We start from the raw sequence: 17364 nt of genomic DNA, 5'->3' as shown, positions 1-17364 counted from the left end.
TGTTGTATAAATATAATAAATAAGAGAAACATCTTAATAATTCTATATAAATTTAAGGCCTGGTTTAAACGTCGCACTTTACATGCACCAAATTAAATACCAATTTTAGTTGACTCAAATAACACGTTCGGCTGATTTGATTTAAACGTCGCATTGTTTTGCCGAATAAAATAGCTGAGCGCGAGCGACATGTTTTAAAGTCCCATTCGAGCAAACATAAATTATTTATATAATTTCAATGGATTCGGCACTTGTAAAATGTGGCATTTAAATCAACTACCGAACTTCAGTCAAATATTCGACTCACTCGCATCAAATTGAAATATGCCGCATTTAATTGACTTAGATGTCGAATTTTACATGCATTTAACTTGGCAATTTGATTCGGCGCATGTAAAATGCAACGTTTAATCCAGGCCTTAATCTTGTTGAAAACTGTCTACAATTTGTATTCTGTATTTTAAAAATATAATAAATATGTTAAACATCCCAATTATTATATGAACATTTAAGTCTTCTTAAACATGAGATTGTGTTGAAAACTGTTTACAAATTATTTGTATTCTGTATTGTACAAATAAGTACGAAGACAAATAAGTATCAAAGTGTTCAAAGTTACAAGAAAACAGCAAACCATAAATATTTGCATGTAACCTTAAGCATGAGCTTGTTTAGTTGAAAAAATGTTGACAACTTGTAAACTGTATTGTATGATCTTCCATTTCTATATCCATACTCTCCATGCCATGGAAGTGTTTTTCTTTTGGGGGTTTGCAGCCCCACCTTCTTGGATTTTTTTCTAGAAAGTCTTAAATTCTGCCCTTGACTCCCTTGAGTGACCTTCCATGTGAGAGTATGAATATGTTTTAGTTTGATGAGCATTAGCCCTCACGTTTGTATCACCATAACATGTTGAATATATGGTTATAAACCATTTAAACCTTGAAAGTGATCTTCTTTTGCTGAATACTGTTGACAATTTGCATCCTGTATTGATGTTTACAGTATTTACACTCTTTCCCATCTGTGAGCATTAGCCCACAATAACAATAAGCAGAATCTGAAACACGTTTAGGAATATACGTTTCTGTGCACTTTTTACTGTTTGAAAGGTTACATCCCCTTTCTCGTAACCAGATGAGCGAGACAAACTCGTGACGAAATACTGACTTCCAGCGAGTGATGTTGGTGGAATTTGTCGCATATCTTGAGATTGCCAGATGCTTTGCTTCCCTTCCCTCCATGGAATTTATGAGCAAACCCTTCCCATACTTCTGGAAAATATCTCTTGTGTGAACAGGTACTACATTACCAATTGTCCATACTGTTGGGTTTACCTCCTTACCTTCTCTGTCAAGTTCGTTTATTTGTGCTTCATCAATACTGAACCTGCTGTACAGGGAAATGGCATTTCGTAGAGACAAGATTGCAAATGCAAAAATGTGCAGTTTCATACTGACTTGTCTTGAATCATTTGCTCCTTCAATTGCTGATATCATATACATAAAGTTATGGAGAAACCTGCATGATTCTTGCCCAGTAAACCTGTAGTCAAAGGATTTTGCATTTCCCTTGCTTTCATCAAACCACCGCATGATTTACTTAGCTAGACGGGACATGTTGCACTGACATTTACAATACAATACAATACATACTTAATTGACCGCTCCCCATAGGGGCTTTTCAGGGCCAATGAAACAGAACAGAACAACAACAACTGTTAAGAATCCCAACTGGCCGGAGGCAAACCAGTTGGCTATTTACAAGTGAAGCTGAGAAGTTGAACCAGGGACTACCAGGATCATTTTAGGCTAGAAATTAGCCTGGCAAATGGAGAAAGGTTACTAACCTTAGAAAATTCATTAATGCTTTGGCTTAGTTCAGACCTTTGTATTGAAAACAATAAAACATGTTTAAACATAAGAGCACATGCATTGTTTTTCAAGTGTAAAGGTTCAACATGTGCTTTGTTGATCAATTTGCCAATTCTTGGGCTAAATTCCTGTCTTGACTTCTTCTCAGCAATAAAAGAGGTTATTTTGCTTCTCTTTGTGCTTTCAGTTAACTTTGATTTGCTTAATGTTTCTTTCAGTTTTTCAACCTGCACTCGTGTTTCATAATCCCATGGTCTCCACTCATTGCCCTCTGACAGGCCAAATGTGAACTTCAGTGAATTCATGTTGTCATAGGAAACATTTGCAAATGAGGAAAAGTACTTTGCACTATTACTTAGTTCCCCACCTAAAAAGCAGAGCATTTTCATATCATTTGGCAGTTCAGACACTTCAAATTTAATGTCTCTCCCATTTACCTTGAAAACCCTACCCTCCAAGTATTTGATGTCACTGACAAGTTTGGCCACATACTTTTTAACTGCTTCACAGCTCTCAGAGCAGTTGGCTCCAAATATCAAAAAATTGTCTTCGTTGCTCAGAAACCTCTTTCCCACATTTAAAAAGCTAACCAGCCAAGCACATGATTGATCATACTTGCCAAAGGGAGCCCCGTCTCCACCTATGGCAACCTTAAAGGTAAAAGGGTTTCCAAACCAGTTGAATTCTTCAGGCTTATAAACTTTCAAATAGAATTCTGCTAACCTTGGAAGAAATTCCTTAAGGTCTCGAAAAAAACCATTAACCTTGTTTTGGCTATCTTTGCACAATTCTTCCTCCACAGAGTACAAATTGCCTATGTCTACCCCTTCCAGAAATTGCACAAGCTTATAATAGGGCACAAGGAGAGGTATTTTACAGTTGGCAACCTTGATTCGTGTACTTTTCTTAAACTTCAAAACCACTTTTTTGAATGAAGTTGACTGACGCACCTTGATATATTTTCTCTTTCCCATTACACCCATCGCATAATACACATCAACGCTTCTCAGCATGTTTTCATTCGTTTTTTCATATGCAGCACACTGGTCACTATGAAAGTTAGAGGCTACAGTCTTAGCTAAAGCGGGTTTCTTACAAATAGCTGAGGCTACAACTTTTCTGGAGAACTTGGTGTCCAGTGTCTCAAGCATGCCATCCAATGCAGGGTGATGATTCTCCTTTGTACCACCATTTATTTCGATGGCTGCCTGGAAAGTTTCTTGTACACGCCTTCTCTTTGTTCTGATTGACATCTCTCCATTTTCCATATTTGTTGGTGACTTCCTTCTTCTTCCTAGGGACAAATCAGAAACAAATGCCCCATTTGATTGTCCTGTGTTGTTTTGAAGACCCTCTTTCAGGGTAGTCACATGAGCCACTGTTTCATCCATCTATATATAAATATAGAACACCATGATTATATTTAAATTCGGTTAACTAGTTAATGTACACAAACCATTTTTATTATTACTGTTGTTGTTGTTGTTATTATAATTATAAACAATTATTGGATGAGGTTTTTGTGATATCTGGAGTAATCAAGGTCAAGGTAAGTAAGAAAGTTTCATTGAATCTTTATCTTCAAGTATTTCTCAATTTATTGCTGGGTCGATGAAGCGAATTGGGAAGCAATTCTTATTTCGCTGTCAGTGAACTTGACATTGCTCTTGGAAATCATGCACTGTGAGCGAAACCTACAGATTATTCATTCTGTAGGTACAGATTAGTGAATAATCTGTAGGTTGCGCTGTTTCGCAGAATTAACTGTAGGCTTTTAGCCAATGAGAAGACAGATGGTGACTGCAATGTATAATAATAATAATTATTATTACTATTGATCATGTATACCAAAGGCATCCTACTGCCGATCAAAACCCTCGATCGATACTTGATCAACACTCCATCAACACCTCGGTTGACACTTGGTTGATTAATATTAGTCGGCCGAAACTCAGCTGACTAAGGACCGACTGATGATCAAGTGTCAACCGAGAATCAATTGGGATGTCAATCGAGTATTGATCAAGATGTTGATTGAGGGTATAAATCTACACTCGACTGCAGAGGCCTTTACTACACGTGATCCATTACTACTACTATTACTACTGCTATTATTATTGTTATTATTAATATTACATTACATATTAAGTCAACTTATATTTATGTAAATTAAGAAAAAATCTTACATTTACAACAATACATAAATACTGACTGCATGACTGCTAGTCATAAGCTTATGTTACAAATGAAAATAAAAATGAACAAATATAAAACAATCTAAACCGGTTTCTGTGCCATACCTTGTTTTGCAATCTTCTAAGTTGTAACTGAGCGGCTTCTAACTTTTTCCTTTCCCCTTCTATGAGGTGGTTAGTTGATGCCAATTCCTGTTGGGCTTGTTTACGTTCTTTCATAAAATGGCCGACATTGAAACGAGCAAACTTTTTCTTTGGGGCCAGGGGCATCCTACGCAAACCAAGAAGTGACAAGTGTTACTTAACACGCGCGAAATTGCTGCCAGTAAACTTGAAATATCTCAAATAATAAGCCATTGCCATCAAAATAAAAAACATCAGATTCTTACCTGAAAGCTCCTGCCACACCGAGGGTTAACAGAACCAAGTAAATATTTGAACCAAAAAAGTTATTTGAAACCATCTCCGTCCTTCATTTCGTGCTAAACGAATGTTGTGAAACTCCTGTGTTCTAGACCGTTTTCAAGACAGAGAATTTTAGGGAAAAAATTGATATTACTAGGCAAGTTTGGTATCAAACGAAAGCTACGAATTTCGAGTATTGGCGGGAAGCAATGTCAAACCTCCAATTGCCTTATGGGTTGACAAAATCCTTATTCTTTAGGGACCCCACAGGATCAATTTTGTTAGGTTCCAGTCCCCCAGGAAATTAAAATCCCGGTCGTAATTTCAGCGATCATTTCTCGTGGCATGATTTAAGTCCTCGTTTGCCCGACGTGAAATCTCGTATTCGTTCTCGTCCTAGAATCTAAAGGTCCCTAATATTAGATGCGCATCAAAGGTTGCATTTTAAGTTGTTTCTTGTATCATTATTGACCATTCTTTACCATCCATTCGTAAGTATCATACAGGAGTGTCACAGGTAGTGTACACCAATTTTGCGCTGGAAAAATAAAAACTCGGGCTTCGATATTCCTCGCAAGCTAAGCTGGCTATTGGTAAGAATACAAGTCGATTAAGAAGGCATAATTTTTGTGTCTTTCTTCTTCGCCTTATACACGGTCAAATTTAAAAAAATAAATGATTTTTCAGTTTCTGTCGATTACATAAGCTTCATTTTGAAATACGGAGTTCCTTGGAAACAATGGGACAATAAAACAGTTTGGTCTTGAAGGGTTTCAGAACAGTCCTCGTTCCTTCACCACCTTTGCTTCCTCATATTTTACGGTGCCTGTTTTGGCACGCCACGCTAAACAAAAGGTTTGGAGTGCCTCAGTGTGCACAACAAAAGCCACCGTGACATCTATTGTGCTACTCATTAAATATGCGCATATGCCGTGTTGTATGTCACGCTCAGCGTTTTCCCGTGGATGGTCACAAATGGTTTCACTCGTTTGTGCCTAGCCTCGACCGTAATCCTCTGGGTAGTGAATTTTGTAAGAATTTAATTGAGTCGGCAAAACGCATCAAGTCTAAACCAATTGCCCTCCCAGATTATTAAGGACATTCTAGACGCTTATAATAAGGAAGATGCTAATTTGAAAGATGTTAGGATAGCTGCCTTATGCTCCTTAGCTTTTGCCGGATTTTTTCGGTATAATGAGTTGTGTAATATTGCACCCAACCATATCGAATTTCACAGTCAATACATAAAGATTTTTGTGCCACGTAGTAAGACTGATGTTTATAGGGAGGGTAACTATGTCTATATAAGTGCATCGAGAACTCCATACTGCCCTGCTAGTGTTTTAAGAAGGTATATGAATCTAGCTGGTATTCACGATAATAGTAATCTGCCTTTGTTTAGGCCTCTGGTTTTTCATAGGTGTAATTCTAGTTATACTCTAAGGGATGGAAAAATCTCCTACACTACATGTAAAGAAATCCTGAGGGATTCCTTAAAACAACTTGGTTTCAACCCGGACGACTACGTGCTTCATATAGCCTAAGATCGGGTGGGATAACATCCGTTGTTCGCCACAGTGGTAATTCAGTTTTGGAGAGATTGTTGAAGTTGCATGGCAGGTGGAAGACGGACGCTGCCAAAGATATGTACGTGGAGGAACGTCTTGATAACAGGTTTCAAGTAACAAAGTTTCTAGGGCTTTACTTTAGGTAGCTGTTTTTCTTATTTCTGTATTGTTTATTGCTTCCTAGTATCCTGTATCTGTTTATTACCTGAAAAAAAAACAAAAAAAAAACACATGGTTTATACGAAATTGTAAAGGCCTAGCGGATTACAAAAAACCAAAAAAAAAAAGAATGAAAGAGAGAGAGAGAGATTGATACGTTATTGTTAACGCTCGCTTTTTACTTATTGTAAAGAATATATGTTAAGGAAAAAGAAGAAGAAGAGTGTATGTAAACCATTAAACTGCATTCGGATCTGCTTGCGAATCCTTCCATATTCCTTGTTTGTTGGATTATTTACGGGAATTGAAGGGTAAAATAATTTACGTTCTGTTGAGCGAAGTGAATTAGAACGTAAATTTCACAAACGTTCCTTTCTGTCGACGTAATAAAAAGTCACGAACAGGCAGGGTTTGGTGTTCAAATCCTGTGTAAAATATTCGTGACTTTGTGCTTGTCTGCCATCTGGTTGAAGATATTTAGCCGAACGTGAAAAGGTATTTGGTTGCAAATTCTGACGTGCCTCGCGTACTTTAGCTTTCTTGTCACCTGCTTTGTAAGTAACATTCAGTTCATCAAGGACCTCTTGTAAGAGACGCGCTGTCATGTCCTCAGGCTCTCCCTGATTGAGTCTCTCTTTTTCCTAAGCCTTAGCTTTCTCTTCCTGGAGCATCCTTTCTTCTTCGGCCTTCCCCAGTTGGGGCAGTATTTTTTCTAAAGGTTCTCCATCAACAGTAAGGGGTCATTTTCTTGTTTTTGCGTCAGGGACACGGAATGTCATTAGGTGAGTATGACATTCACATAACGTCAGTTGTTTTTTGTAAAATCAACTTTTTTTCATCAATTTTATCAAACAATAGTAGGCGGAAGCAAACAGTACAGTGTTTTTTCTCTTTTATGCATTGAGAAACTGAAGTCTTACGCACAAAGCCCAAGACTTGACCACACCTTAAGCCAACACATGGCACCCAAAATGCAGGAATGTTGTTGAAGTAGAGACCTTTCTCGGTTTTTGCTGGTGATACAAGTTTTTCCACTTTCTCAAAAAAGTCATTTCTTGCGACCGCCATCCACTTTGCCATGCGAGAGGTACAATGTAGATGAAGAGTAAACTTTAACTTGTTCAAGCAACAGAAATTGAGCAATGTGGTAATACTCCCCGACATACTCGACATAGTTCGGTGGGACGGAGTGATCTGTTTCAAATGATGACCCTTCATAGTAGACTGATTTTCTAGGCCTTTTTGCCTCACTCGGGGCTCCTTCTTCCTCTTTTGTAGTCATTAGGGACCTTAAGCAACGACGACGAATTGGACAATGACGACGAGTAGAATTGCTGAGGGACTAGGGCGAGGACGTCGTTCACAGCTGGAAAACTAAAATGTTAAGCACGCACTTGAACGTGGACGAGGACATGTAAACAAAACAGTGCTCATTTATCGTGAAAATCGAGAAACAGTCCAATAATTTTATCATGTCTTCTTTTCACGAGGTCCAAGAGCAACTTCTTTTGAGTTATGAGGTCGGTCTTCTAGATGAAGATGAGTTTTTGCTACTACACGAGCAATTTATGCCGAAAAATCCCAACTTCTCGTACGAGGAATACGAGAGGTTTTCCCTCGATGAGATGAACGATGCCAAGTGCTTGGCAGAGTTTAGAGTTAGAAAGCACGACTTGCAAATTCTCTCAGAGGTTCTTCAAATACCTGATAGCTTCAGATGCTATCAAAGAAGTGTTGTTGACGGAATGGAAGGTCTCTGCATTCTTCTTAGAAGATTAAGTTATCCCTGCAGATACAGTGACATGATTTCTCGATTCGGACTGCCAGTACCAGTTCTCAGTATGGTCAGTAATGACGTCTTGGATTTTATATATAACACTCACAGACATCGCATAACACAGTGGAACCACAATGTGCTTAATCCAGCTGCATTACAGATTTACAGTAACGTTATTTCCGGCAAAGGAGCTGCTTTACATAATTGTTTTGGGTTCGTTGATGGGACCGTTCGACCCGTATGCAGACCAGGAGAGCACCAAAGAGTCATCTACAACGGCCATAAGAGTGTTCACGCTCTAAAATTCCAGTGTGTGGCTCTACCCAATGGTTTAATTGGTAACCTATCTGGTCCAGTGGGTAAGTTTTGCGGGGAGTGTTTGTACAAAGAGAGAGTGGGCGATTTCATTTTCACTATGTTTTTAACAAGAAATATTGGAAGAGTGTCCGGGGTAAAGAGTGAGAGGCTCATGTGACAAACCTGTACAAGAAGCATTTTTAGTTCCTTACGAATTTTTTACTTCCTTTTACTGTTTCAGAGGGTCGTAAACACGATGCTGGAATGCTAGCTGATTCAGGACTTCTTCAAGACCTGCAATGCTTTGCAAATTCACAAGCTGGCAATCCATTTTGCTTGTGCGGCGATCCGGCATACCCTCATAGAATTTACTTACAGACGCCATTCCAAAATAGAGCCCTTACTGCCCCAATGATTGCTTTCAACCAGTCTATGAGCACAGTGCGGGAGTCCGTAGAATGGCTGTTTAATGACATTGTAAATTATTTTAAGTTTATGGACTTTAAAAAGAATCTAAAAATTAGTTTGAGTAGTGTAGGAAAGATGTACGTCGTTTGTGCAATTCTCAGGAATGCTCTTACATGCCTATATCCAAATCAGACATCACAATACTTTAACTTAGATCCGCCAACACTACAAGATTACTTTGTTTGAAAGTAATTCAAATAATATACCGGTAATCAAAGAGGAATGACATGTCAGTGCAATAATGAAAGTTTCATGTGAATAGCAATGCATTGTTTCTTGAGTGCTTTTTTCTTTCAGGGTGTATCAAGCGAGGGCAGGTTAATTTGATACAGGAGTGCATTAATAAATGACAAACTGCTTTATAAGATTGTTTTGTTTAAACTTGAGTTCCAGCCAAGAGGCACAACATCTGGAATGCATTAACTGGTGACAGGAGCCTGCTGGCGAATGTTCCAATCATACCAGAAAATTAGGAATTAATTATTTACCAGAGGAAGGGGAGGGGAAGAGGAAAAATGTTGCCCCACCCCTTTCTGATACATTTTTTCATATTTTCTCAATTCCAACCGATACAGGAGGCTTCATTTTGTAGCCAGTCAGGCAAGATGGGCATACACTGTACCATAAAATAAACTTGAAACTTTGAAACACAAAGCTTAAATTTAATCACGATAAAATGTTGTAGCTTCAAATACAACACTGAAGATTGTAGCCAGTCAGACAAGATGTACAGAAATGCACATAAAATATACTTAAAACTTTGAAACATGAATCTTAAATTTAATCAATTTAAGGTTTTGCAACAACACTAATCAAGTAGAACTTTGCAGTCTCACAATGTACCTTCAAACACAAACAGTGCATTATTGCATGTCTGGAAAATATGCATGCTGCCTCAGCACTTTTTCACGGTAAAGCTTTCAGTAACAACAACATTGGAAAAACCAACAGTTGGATGGATAAAATAGCAGATACTTAACTGTTCTTATTTTGGATTTTTGCAAGCAAACAAGCATAATCTGAGTCTGCTGCTGCTGTTGTTGTGCAAGCATTTTCATCATATCCTCCTTTTGACTCAGCTCCTTTCGTTTCAACTCCAAATCCTCCTTTCTCAGCACACTCTCTCTTTCTGACTTTTCTTTCAAAAATTGCACCACTTCCGACGTCGATCTTCTTCCTTTCTTCGCCAACTGGGCTTTTTCGTCTTATTTCTCAGCATTCCTTTTCTTGGTTTCACCCAAACGCTCAACCGCTCGGTTGCGGTGCTCCTCCGCTGCTGCCTTTTCAGGTTTCTTGTTATCATCTTGCAGGCTTCTCGCATCCATGGCCGTTTTCTCTTTTTCTATGATTTCTTCTAACGCTTTGTCTAGCTTTGTACTTTTGTTGAAGTAATGTCAACCTGTCTCTGACACTTCTCTTTGATACTTTAAACGTAGGATGCTCAGAGGCATTTAAATTGTTTGCTATTTCGTTCCATGAATATCCTCTTTCCTTACTACGGTAAGGATGTTTCCAAGGTTCAACAACTAAAACTTCTTCGCAAAGATTCAAGTCATGAAGTTCTGTCCACTCCATTCTAAGGAAATTCACATCAAAATATAAGTTAATTTTTCGGAAAATTAGTCTCTAAAATGACCTCAACGGCATGAAAATTTTTTGCTCAAGTTAAAACAATTGTAAAAGATTGCATATAGGTAAATAAAACAAAACAAGTAATCACTTTGTTAGTTCTCGATTTCATCTTCTTAACTTGAATGTTATGCTGACAAGATGCAAATCTCACAAAGCCCGAATTTTTGACTGTTTGCAAACTTTTCATGTTGCAAAATCCTAGTAAGATACAATATTGTGCAAAGATTAGAAACTAAGGAATATCTAGCTTTCATTTCAAACGCCAAACATAAATTGTCTTCTTAAACAAGATGAAAATACATAAATTTATACTCACGTTCTCGCGACGTTCGGCCTGGACGGCAAAGATGGCGTTTTCATGTTCTGAACTTTACGTGGACGACGAGTGAAGCATGCGCAGTAGGGCACTAAGCGGTATTTTCACTTCCGGTTGTCGTCCTCGGGGCTTCTCGTCGACCTTGCTTAAGGTCCCTATTGTCGGATGTGAACCTGAGGCAGTAATGCGGTCTTTAAAACGGTTGTTGTGGCTAAAACTGTGGTGAGACTTGCAAACAAATGCATAAGTGTCTCTTTCCGATTCTGTTGCAAATTTCAACCCAAGACACGATTCATGAAACCAGTTATCGCATTCTGGAAATTCACCGATCCAGTGGGTTGTTGTTGGTGCTCTGTAATTAGGATCAATGTCTTTGCACCTCCCTTCTGGAAAAAAATGACAATGTTCCGGATCATCATCGTCCACTTCCTGACCGGTCACGCTTATTTCTGTATCTTAAGTAGATGATGCTGCAAGGTCGGAAAAGGCAAAGGAGTAGAAGTCTTCGTTTATTTCTGCACTAGAACAGAGAAGGTCGCTCTGCAAATCAAGGAAGTCATCAACCGTAACAGTGTCGGTCTCATCAGGTTCAAATGGTATTTCTGCTAAGGTATTCTCCATCCCAGGGTTGAGATACACCATATTGCCGTTCCTATCCTTTCTTAGGCTATTGCTTACAGTTAGCAGCTCCATTGTTTTAATAACCTCCCTTTCTGCCTCTCTCATTCCACTCAGAATTTCCTCTTCGATTAATGCTGGCCAGGAATTCCCTTTGACATCTTGATTTTTTTTGTTTTTTCAGCTCCTCAAGTTTTAAAATCCTCTTACAAATATCTAGGAGGTCAAGCATGCACAGGTTTGTTTTCCCTTTGCAAAATCCTCTACATAAAGCAAAAAGTCTTTCGCAGCTGTCGGAACCAAACGTTGCTGGGTGGCAAGGCTGATCGAGAAAAAATGCCACACATAGTTTCATTGAAAGAATGAGCGAGTGTCCTGCAATTATCATGTCGTTGTATGTTTGCAAGGATATGAACAAAGAGTCAACCTGGTGATGAGATTTCTCCAGCCATGCCTTCCATAACTTCCCAAAACAGACCGTTGACCATGCAAGTTTTGCACGTTCTTTTGTTGACAGGTTCTCCTTTGTATAAGCTACTAGCATATTATGTCAGGCCTTAAGATAAACAAGAAGTGCTTCGGTTTGATCTTTATTCCACTCACGCAAACACTGGCACACCTGTGGTTGCAAAATCCTGACTGCAGCATGGACATTTTGTCGATCCTTAACGTGCACGTCACTTTTCCATAAACCGCTCTTTAATTTGTTCGACTAATACAATCTCATAAAGTCCTCCTGTTCGGGCCACGACCCGCTGTGGAAGAGCATCATGACCCCCTGTGAGATTAGGCTTGTAATGTGACCACCCTACTGGGGACATTTGTCGTGTTAATATTATGGGGTACCAGAACGTGTGCTTTTCGCTCAAAGAATTGTAGTCATTATGCAAAGCGTGTACTAGCAGTTTTATCAGATCATTTAAGTTATTTACCGTTTTCGAGAGCAAAGGTTATTTCGTAGCCTAAACAGAACATTATGGTCCTTCGAGGTCGGATTTGAGGAACTTTTGGCAAAGCAAAGCACTAAGCAGAAGAGTAACCATCGAGATAAACGAATACAGGATTGAATATGGCAGACAACTGTGCATCGTCTCAGTTAGCGGAGCAAATTGTGAATGAAACGTCTCTTTCCCTAGTCAAAGCTGACTTACAAAAGAGAGGACTACCAGTGAAAGGAAAGAAACCAGTCCTTATGGCTCGACTTATCGTTGCTATAAAACAAGAAGAATCTAAGCCTTCGTGTTCGCAAAACAAAAATAAGAAATCGACTAATACAGTCCCTAAACAAGCCTCACGAGCATGAACTGGTGAACATTTGTTGTCACAGTCTTCCAATCATCAGTTAAGTAATATTCAGTTGTTAAGAAGAAGAGAAATGAACCTTAAGATGGACATTGATGCTGTGATACAAGTTATACTTAAGACAGGCAAGAGTTCCAGCAACAATGTCATAAGAATGGAAAATCCTGTTCAAAGGTTGAACTGTTACATGGAGAGTTGCAGTGAGGTAAGAGATGAAATTGCTGAAGAAGCTCAAAAGTGGATTGATTATCAGCGAGTGATTGATAATGCTTTAGACATAGCTCAAGAGTATATATCTTAACAATCAGTTTCCAAGGTAGATGAACAAACCACGTTGGGTTCAGGGGAGCACAAACAGTCACATTTAAAATACCAAAACTGGAGTTGCCCAAGTTTGATGGAGATGTTTTACAATTTCAAAATTTTTGGGACCAATTCGAGGCTGCTGTTCAGAAGTTCACCTACCTGCATTCAGTACTTGAGGGGGTTGCTTATCACACAATCGAAGTATCGTGGGTGATTACCGTCATAATTCAATTTTTGATTTTCTGATGTGTTATTACATTTTGCATTGTAATGAATTTTTGTCTGTTTTGGATTTTATGTTGGTTTTGTCAATTTCCTGACAGAATTCAGAAATTTTTCTCTAATCAAATTTTCGGATAAACTGAACTTTCTGTTGATTTGAATTTTCGGGTTGTGTCAGTTTTCGGGAAGCTTTTCGATTTTCCGACTAGTTTTGAATACTTTACATCTCCAATTCGTTTCTGGTGAATTTTCTGCCAGTAGTCCTAATTTTCGGATACATTCAATTTTCGGCTACAACTTTTCTCGAGTTGGCCTGGTGACTACGAGACACCAGGTCGAGGTAATATACCGTGTTGATCCAAGATGGCGGATAGAGTGATGGCGTTAAGTTACTTGCGAGAGCTTTTACTTAATATCATTTGGGAAATTAGAGGAGGAGGCCTTGACCCAAATACAGTGGATGCCTTACACTTTAGGCTGGATTGGCTGCATGGTTTAATAGCTCGTCTTGTTCATTTGTATGGAATCGATGAACAAATTGTGAACCTAATTAGGGGTGCACGGGATTGCCTTTTTGCAAGTCAGGATATTTTTGGTGTTTCATCACCAGCTACTGCCTTTACTGGACAACGTGGACGTCCAAGATATTCAATTCCCAGAGATCAGCTCGATTTTCTGATTGGCAGATGCTTTTCTGTCGTCGATATTGCAACTTTGCTAGGTGTCAGTGTTCGGACTGTTGAAAGACGCTTGTTCCAATTTGGGTTGAGTGTGAGATTAACATACTCAAACATAGACAACGGAGAACTCGACCAGCTGATTCAAAACATCCTAGCAGAGTTCCCTAACACCGGGTACAGGCGAATGACTGGATTTCTGAGGAGTAGAGGTTTGAGAATGCAACAGTGCAGAATAAGAGAAGCAATGCGGAGGGTCAATCCAGCTGGGGTCCTTCTACGGTCACTCGAGCTTAGGACAATACACCGACGACGGTACCAAGTATATGGACCACTTGCGTTGTGGCATATAGATGGTAATCATAAGCTAATAAGGTATCATACCCTAATTAATTAGTGATTGTAATGTCAATTGTTCTTCTTCATTGCCAGTATTTGATTAGGTTATTTCTATCAGGAGAATGAAAACCACCACTTATCCCTCTCTCAGTTCATTTATTCACTTGTGCATTGTCTACTTACCCATATTTCTATGCATCATTTCCATTCTCTCTGCTTACTCAACTAGAACTTCTTGATAGTATGGGAGATGTTATTGATGTTATGAAATTGTTGAGTGACATTTGCTTTACATAATATCTCACTTGGAAATTATGTGGTTATTTGTGAGGATTTAAGTGTCTAAGCGTTGAAAGGTATGTGTATACGTCATAAGAAATCAGTAGGATAATTTATGGCTGAAAACACTGCTTCCAGTGTTGACATTGGTGATAGACATTCCTTAAAAACTCTTTGAAATCCAATCAGTGCTTAAATTCAGTTAAAAAGCACAGGTTAGATTTCAAAACGTTTTTTTAAGGGATTATTGATTACTTGTTTTTGACATCTTCAGGTGGAGGTTTGTAATACATGGAGGAATCGATGGTTTCAGCAGAATGATTGTGTTTTTGCAATGTAGCACAAACAACCGTGCTTCCACTGTGTGCAGACTATTTCAAAATGCAGTGCAGACTTACGGGCTGCCTTCAAGGGTCAGATCTGATAAAGGTAGAGAGAACTGTGATGTTGCATGGTTCATGCTGTCGCATCCTTTAAGAGGACCAAACCGAGGAAGTCACATTGCTGGCAGAAGTGTGCACAACCAGCGTATTGAGCAACTGTGGCGAGATTTGTATACTGGGTGCACATATGTTTTTTACCAGTTATTTTGCCATATGGAGGAGTGCTCACTTTTAGATCCTTCCAATGAAGTTCATATATTTGCATTACATTTTGTCTACTTGCCAAGAATCAACAGGCACCTAAGAATATTTTTCTCAGGGCACAACAATGGACCCATCAGCACAGAAAGAAATATGACACCTGTGCAGTTGTGGGTCAATGGTTTGATGCAAATACAAGGATCAAATCACAGACTAGTACAGGAGCTGCGCCAAAGAGTAAGTAATTTCTTACATCACTGAGTGTCTTATCTGGGTTTCCAATGCCAAGACGAGACTTGAAAGAATCTGTACCACGAACTTTTAGGACAGATTTGAGGTGTTGGATACCTTTTTGAAACATTCCCTGAGTGTTAGATATATATGCTCAAACAAGAAATTAAAGACCAAAGAAAGAAAGAAAGAAATTGGCCAAAATGTTACCTCAGTATAGAGTACATGTATATAAGATATGATGTATGAAATGTGAGAGACTGTTTCATTACCATATCCAAAAATATGATGGGCAGCAGATTATTTTTGACAAAATTCAAGGTGTTTGGATAGCCGATGAAACACAGTCTCAAGTGTTTGATATATCTTCTCAATTAAAAGAGGAACTGAGGAGTAAACGGGGAAATTAAACTGCAAAAATTGTGCCAATCAGGACCAGGTTTGCAAACCACCATCAATTCTCTTTGTTTTACGGTGATGAATTATTAATGAGTTTGAGAATTAACCAGTACAACCTCAATAGATGAAACTGATAAGTTTGTCTTTTAAACAGGCGGACATTGAAGATTATGGCATTGATTGGGAAGGTCCAGCACCCTCTGAGGCATGGAATGGTCCTCTTTGCAGTACAGAAGAGTCAGTAGTCATACCACAGACCTCACTGCCATTTTCTTTGGAGACATATGTGGAACTGGCTAGAACAATAGATCCTTGCCAATATTCAGAATTTCAAGGTGTAGACGTATATATTCAAACCTTAACTTTTATTGAAAGAATACACTAGCTGTTCACCCACCAGTTGTACAAATGTTATTCACTGTCAAGAATATAAAAGTGCAGTTTAATATTTATGGGGATAATATTCTTGTAATACCCTACATGAATTGGCACTCTTTTGTTCAAAGTCTTGTGGTCAAAGGAACAAGTCCATCAAGCTCAGACATCAAAAGGACTGTGGTTCCCAATGGCCTGTTTTGGGAAATTAAGTAGTAAATACAATAAAAACATCCAACTGATGATGAAACAGACAGCTTTGCTTTATTTCCAAGACAAAATTTCACCTTACAAAAGCACAAATGGATATTTGCTATGTATCAGAATCTTTCTCAAAAAACATAGGTACCCTGTGCAATCTTCATTCTAAAATATTCAGAACACATGTTTGTGCAAGATTGTACCATTTCAATAACAGAACTATAATAACAACAACTGAGATTAATGGGGACTAAGATTGACTGGCCTGTGGCCAGTTAAGTTGCAGGCTATACACTGATGCCTGTTAAGGCTGTTTTAGAGTGAGTAATATCCTCTTGATCCATACTTTAAGGCTTTTGACAAGGAACTCTTCAGAGTCGCATAATCTGTGTGAGAAGAATTAACGATAAGCCTGTTGAAACAGGCTTTACTTTCAGCAAGGCTTGTTTGTGTACCCTGGTCATCTAGTTGTACCCACAGTTTCTCTCCATGGGGTGGCAACATTTCCCATCCTGTCCAGAAGGCCATTAGGTCACGCAGACCTGCCCCAGCTGTAATAAAAGCAAAGAGACACTCAGTTCCCTACTATAAAGAGTGTTTTATTTTTTTTCAATAGACAGCTTCCAACAAAAACGAGAGGCTGGAAACAAACAACACTTAATCCAAATATCTCATGCTTTAGATTTATCTTTGGTTGTAACTTTTGGAAACCAGCATGATTCTTTTTTTTTTCTTTTTTTCCTAACTTTCTTAGTCTGAAACAAAGGGAGATAAAAGTCAAACTGGTTCAATACACATACTGTACATACAGGGAAAAAGTGGGACTTCAAGGCTGCTGCCTAAGAAAATTTTCCGGGACCCCTTCGGGCTTCCGACATTAAAAGTTAGTAGCCCGAGTCATTTTTTCAATAGCCCAGACTTAATCAATTCCAGCAGGGATTACATTAAAAAGAAAATGAGGATGAATCAAGTAAGGCGCCCGGTCGGGCTACTTCTTCAGAAATTTGGTCGCCCATGCTCACAAATAAGGTGCCCCAAGCAACTGTTAGGCACCAGCCTTGGACTTACATGTACTTTTCACTCAAGGAAACCACATCAAATAAACATCAACATCATTGCAAAGGTCATGGGATAACAGTG

The 17364-nt window shown here is 38.8% G+C and overlaps 1 protein-coding gene across 1 annotated transcript; it reads left to right on the top strand.

The window, feature by feature from the left end:
* The first annotated feature begins 7673 nt into the window (after window positions 1–7673).
* Window positions 7674–9023, top strand: LOC137975200 (uncharacterized). The gene is made up of 2 exons (XM_068822288.1): window positions 7674–8337; window positions 8517–9023. The coding sequence occupies exons 1-2, from the start codon at window positions 7674–7676 to the stop codon at window positions 8927–8929; spliced, it is 1077 nt and encodes a 358-aa protein (XP_068678389.1). The 3' UTR covers window positions 8930–9023.
* Window positions 9024–17364: the final 8341 nt, after the last annotated feature.

The sequence above is a fragment of the Montipora foliosa genome, chromosome 11 (genome assembly GCF_036669935.1).
Source record: "Montipora foliosa isolate CH-2021 chromosome 11, ASM3666993v2, whole genome shotgun sequence".
NCBI lineage: Eukaryota > Metazoa > Cnidaria > Anthozoa > Scleractinia > Acroporidae > Montipora > Montipora foliosa.
This window is presented reverse-complemented; position numbering and strand designations above follow the sequence as displayed.

Coding starts and splice junctions, on each gene's coding strand:
- LOC137975200 (XM_068822288.1), top strand. CDS start 7,674: ATGTCTTCTTTTCACGAGGTCCAAGAGCAACTTCTTTTGAGTTATGAG. Junction 8,338..8,516: donor TAACCTATCTGGTCCAGTGG/GTAAGTTTTGCG, acceptor TTACTGTTTCAG/AGGGTCGTAAACACGATGCT.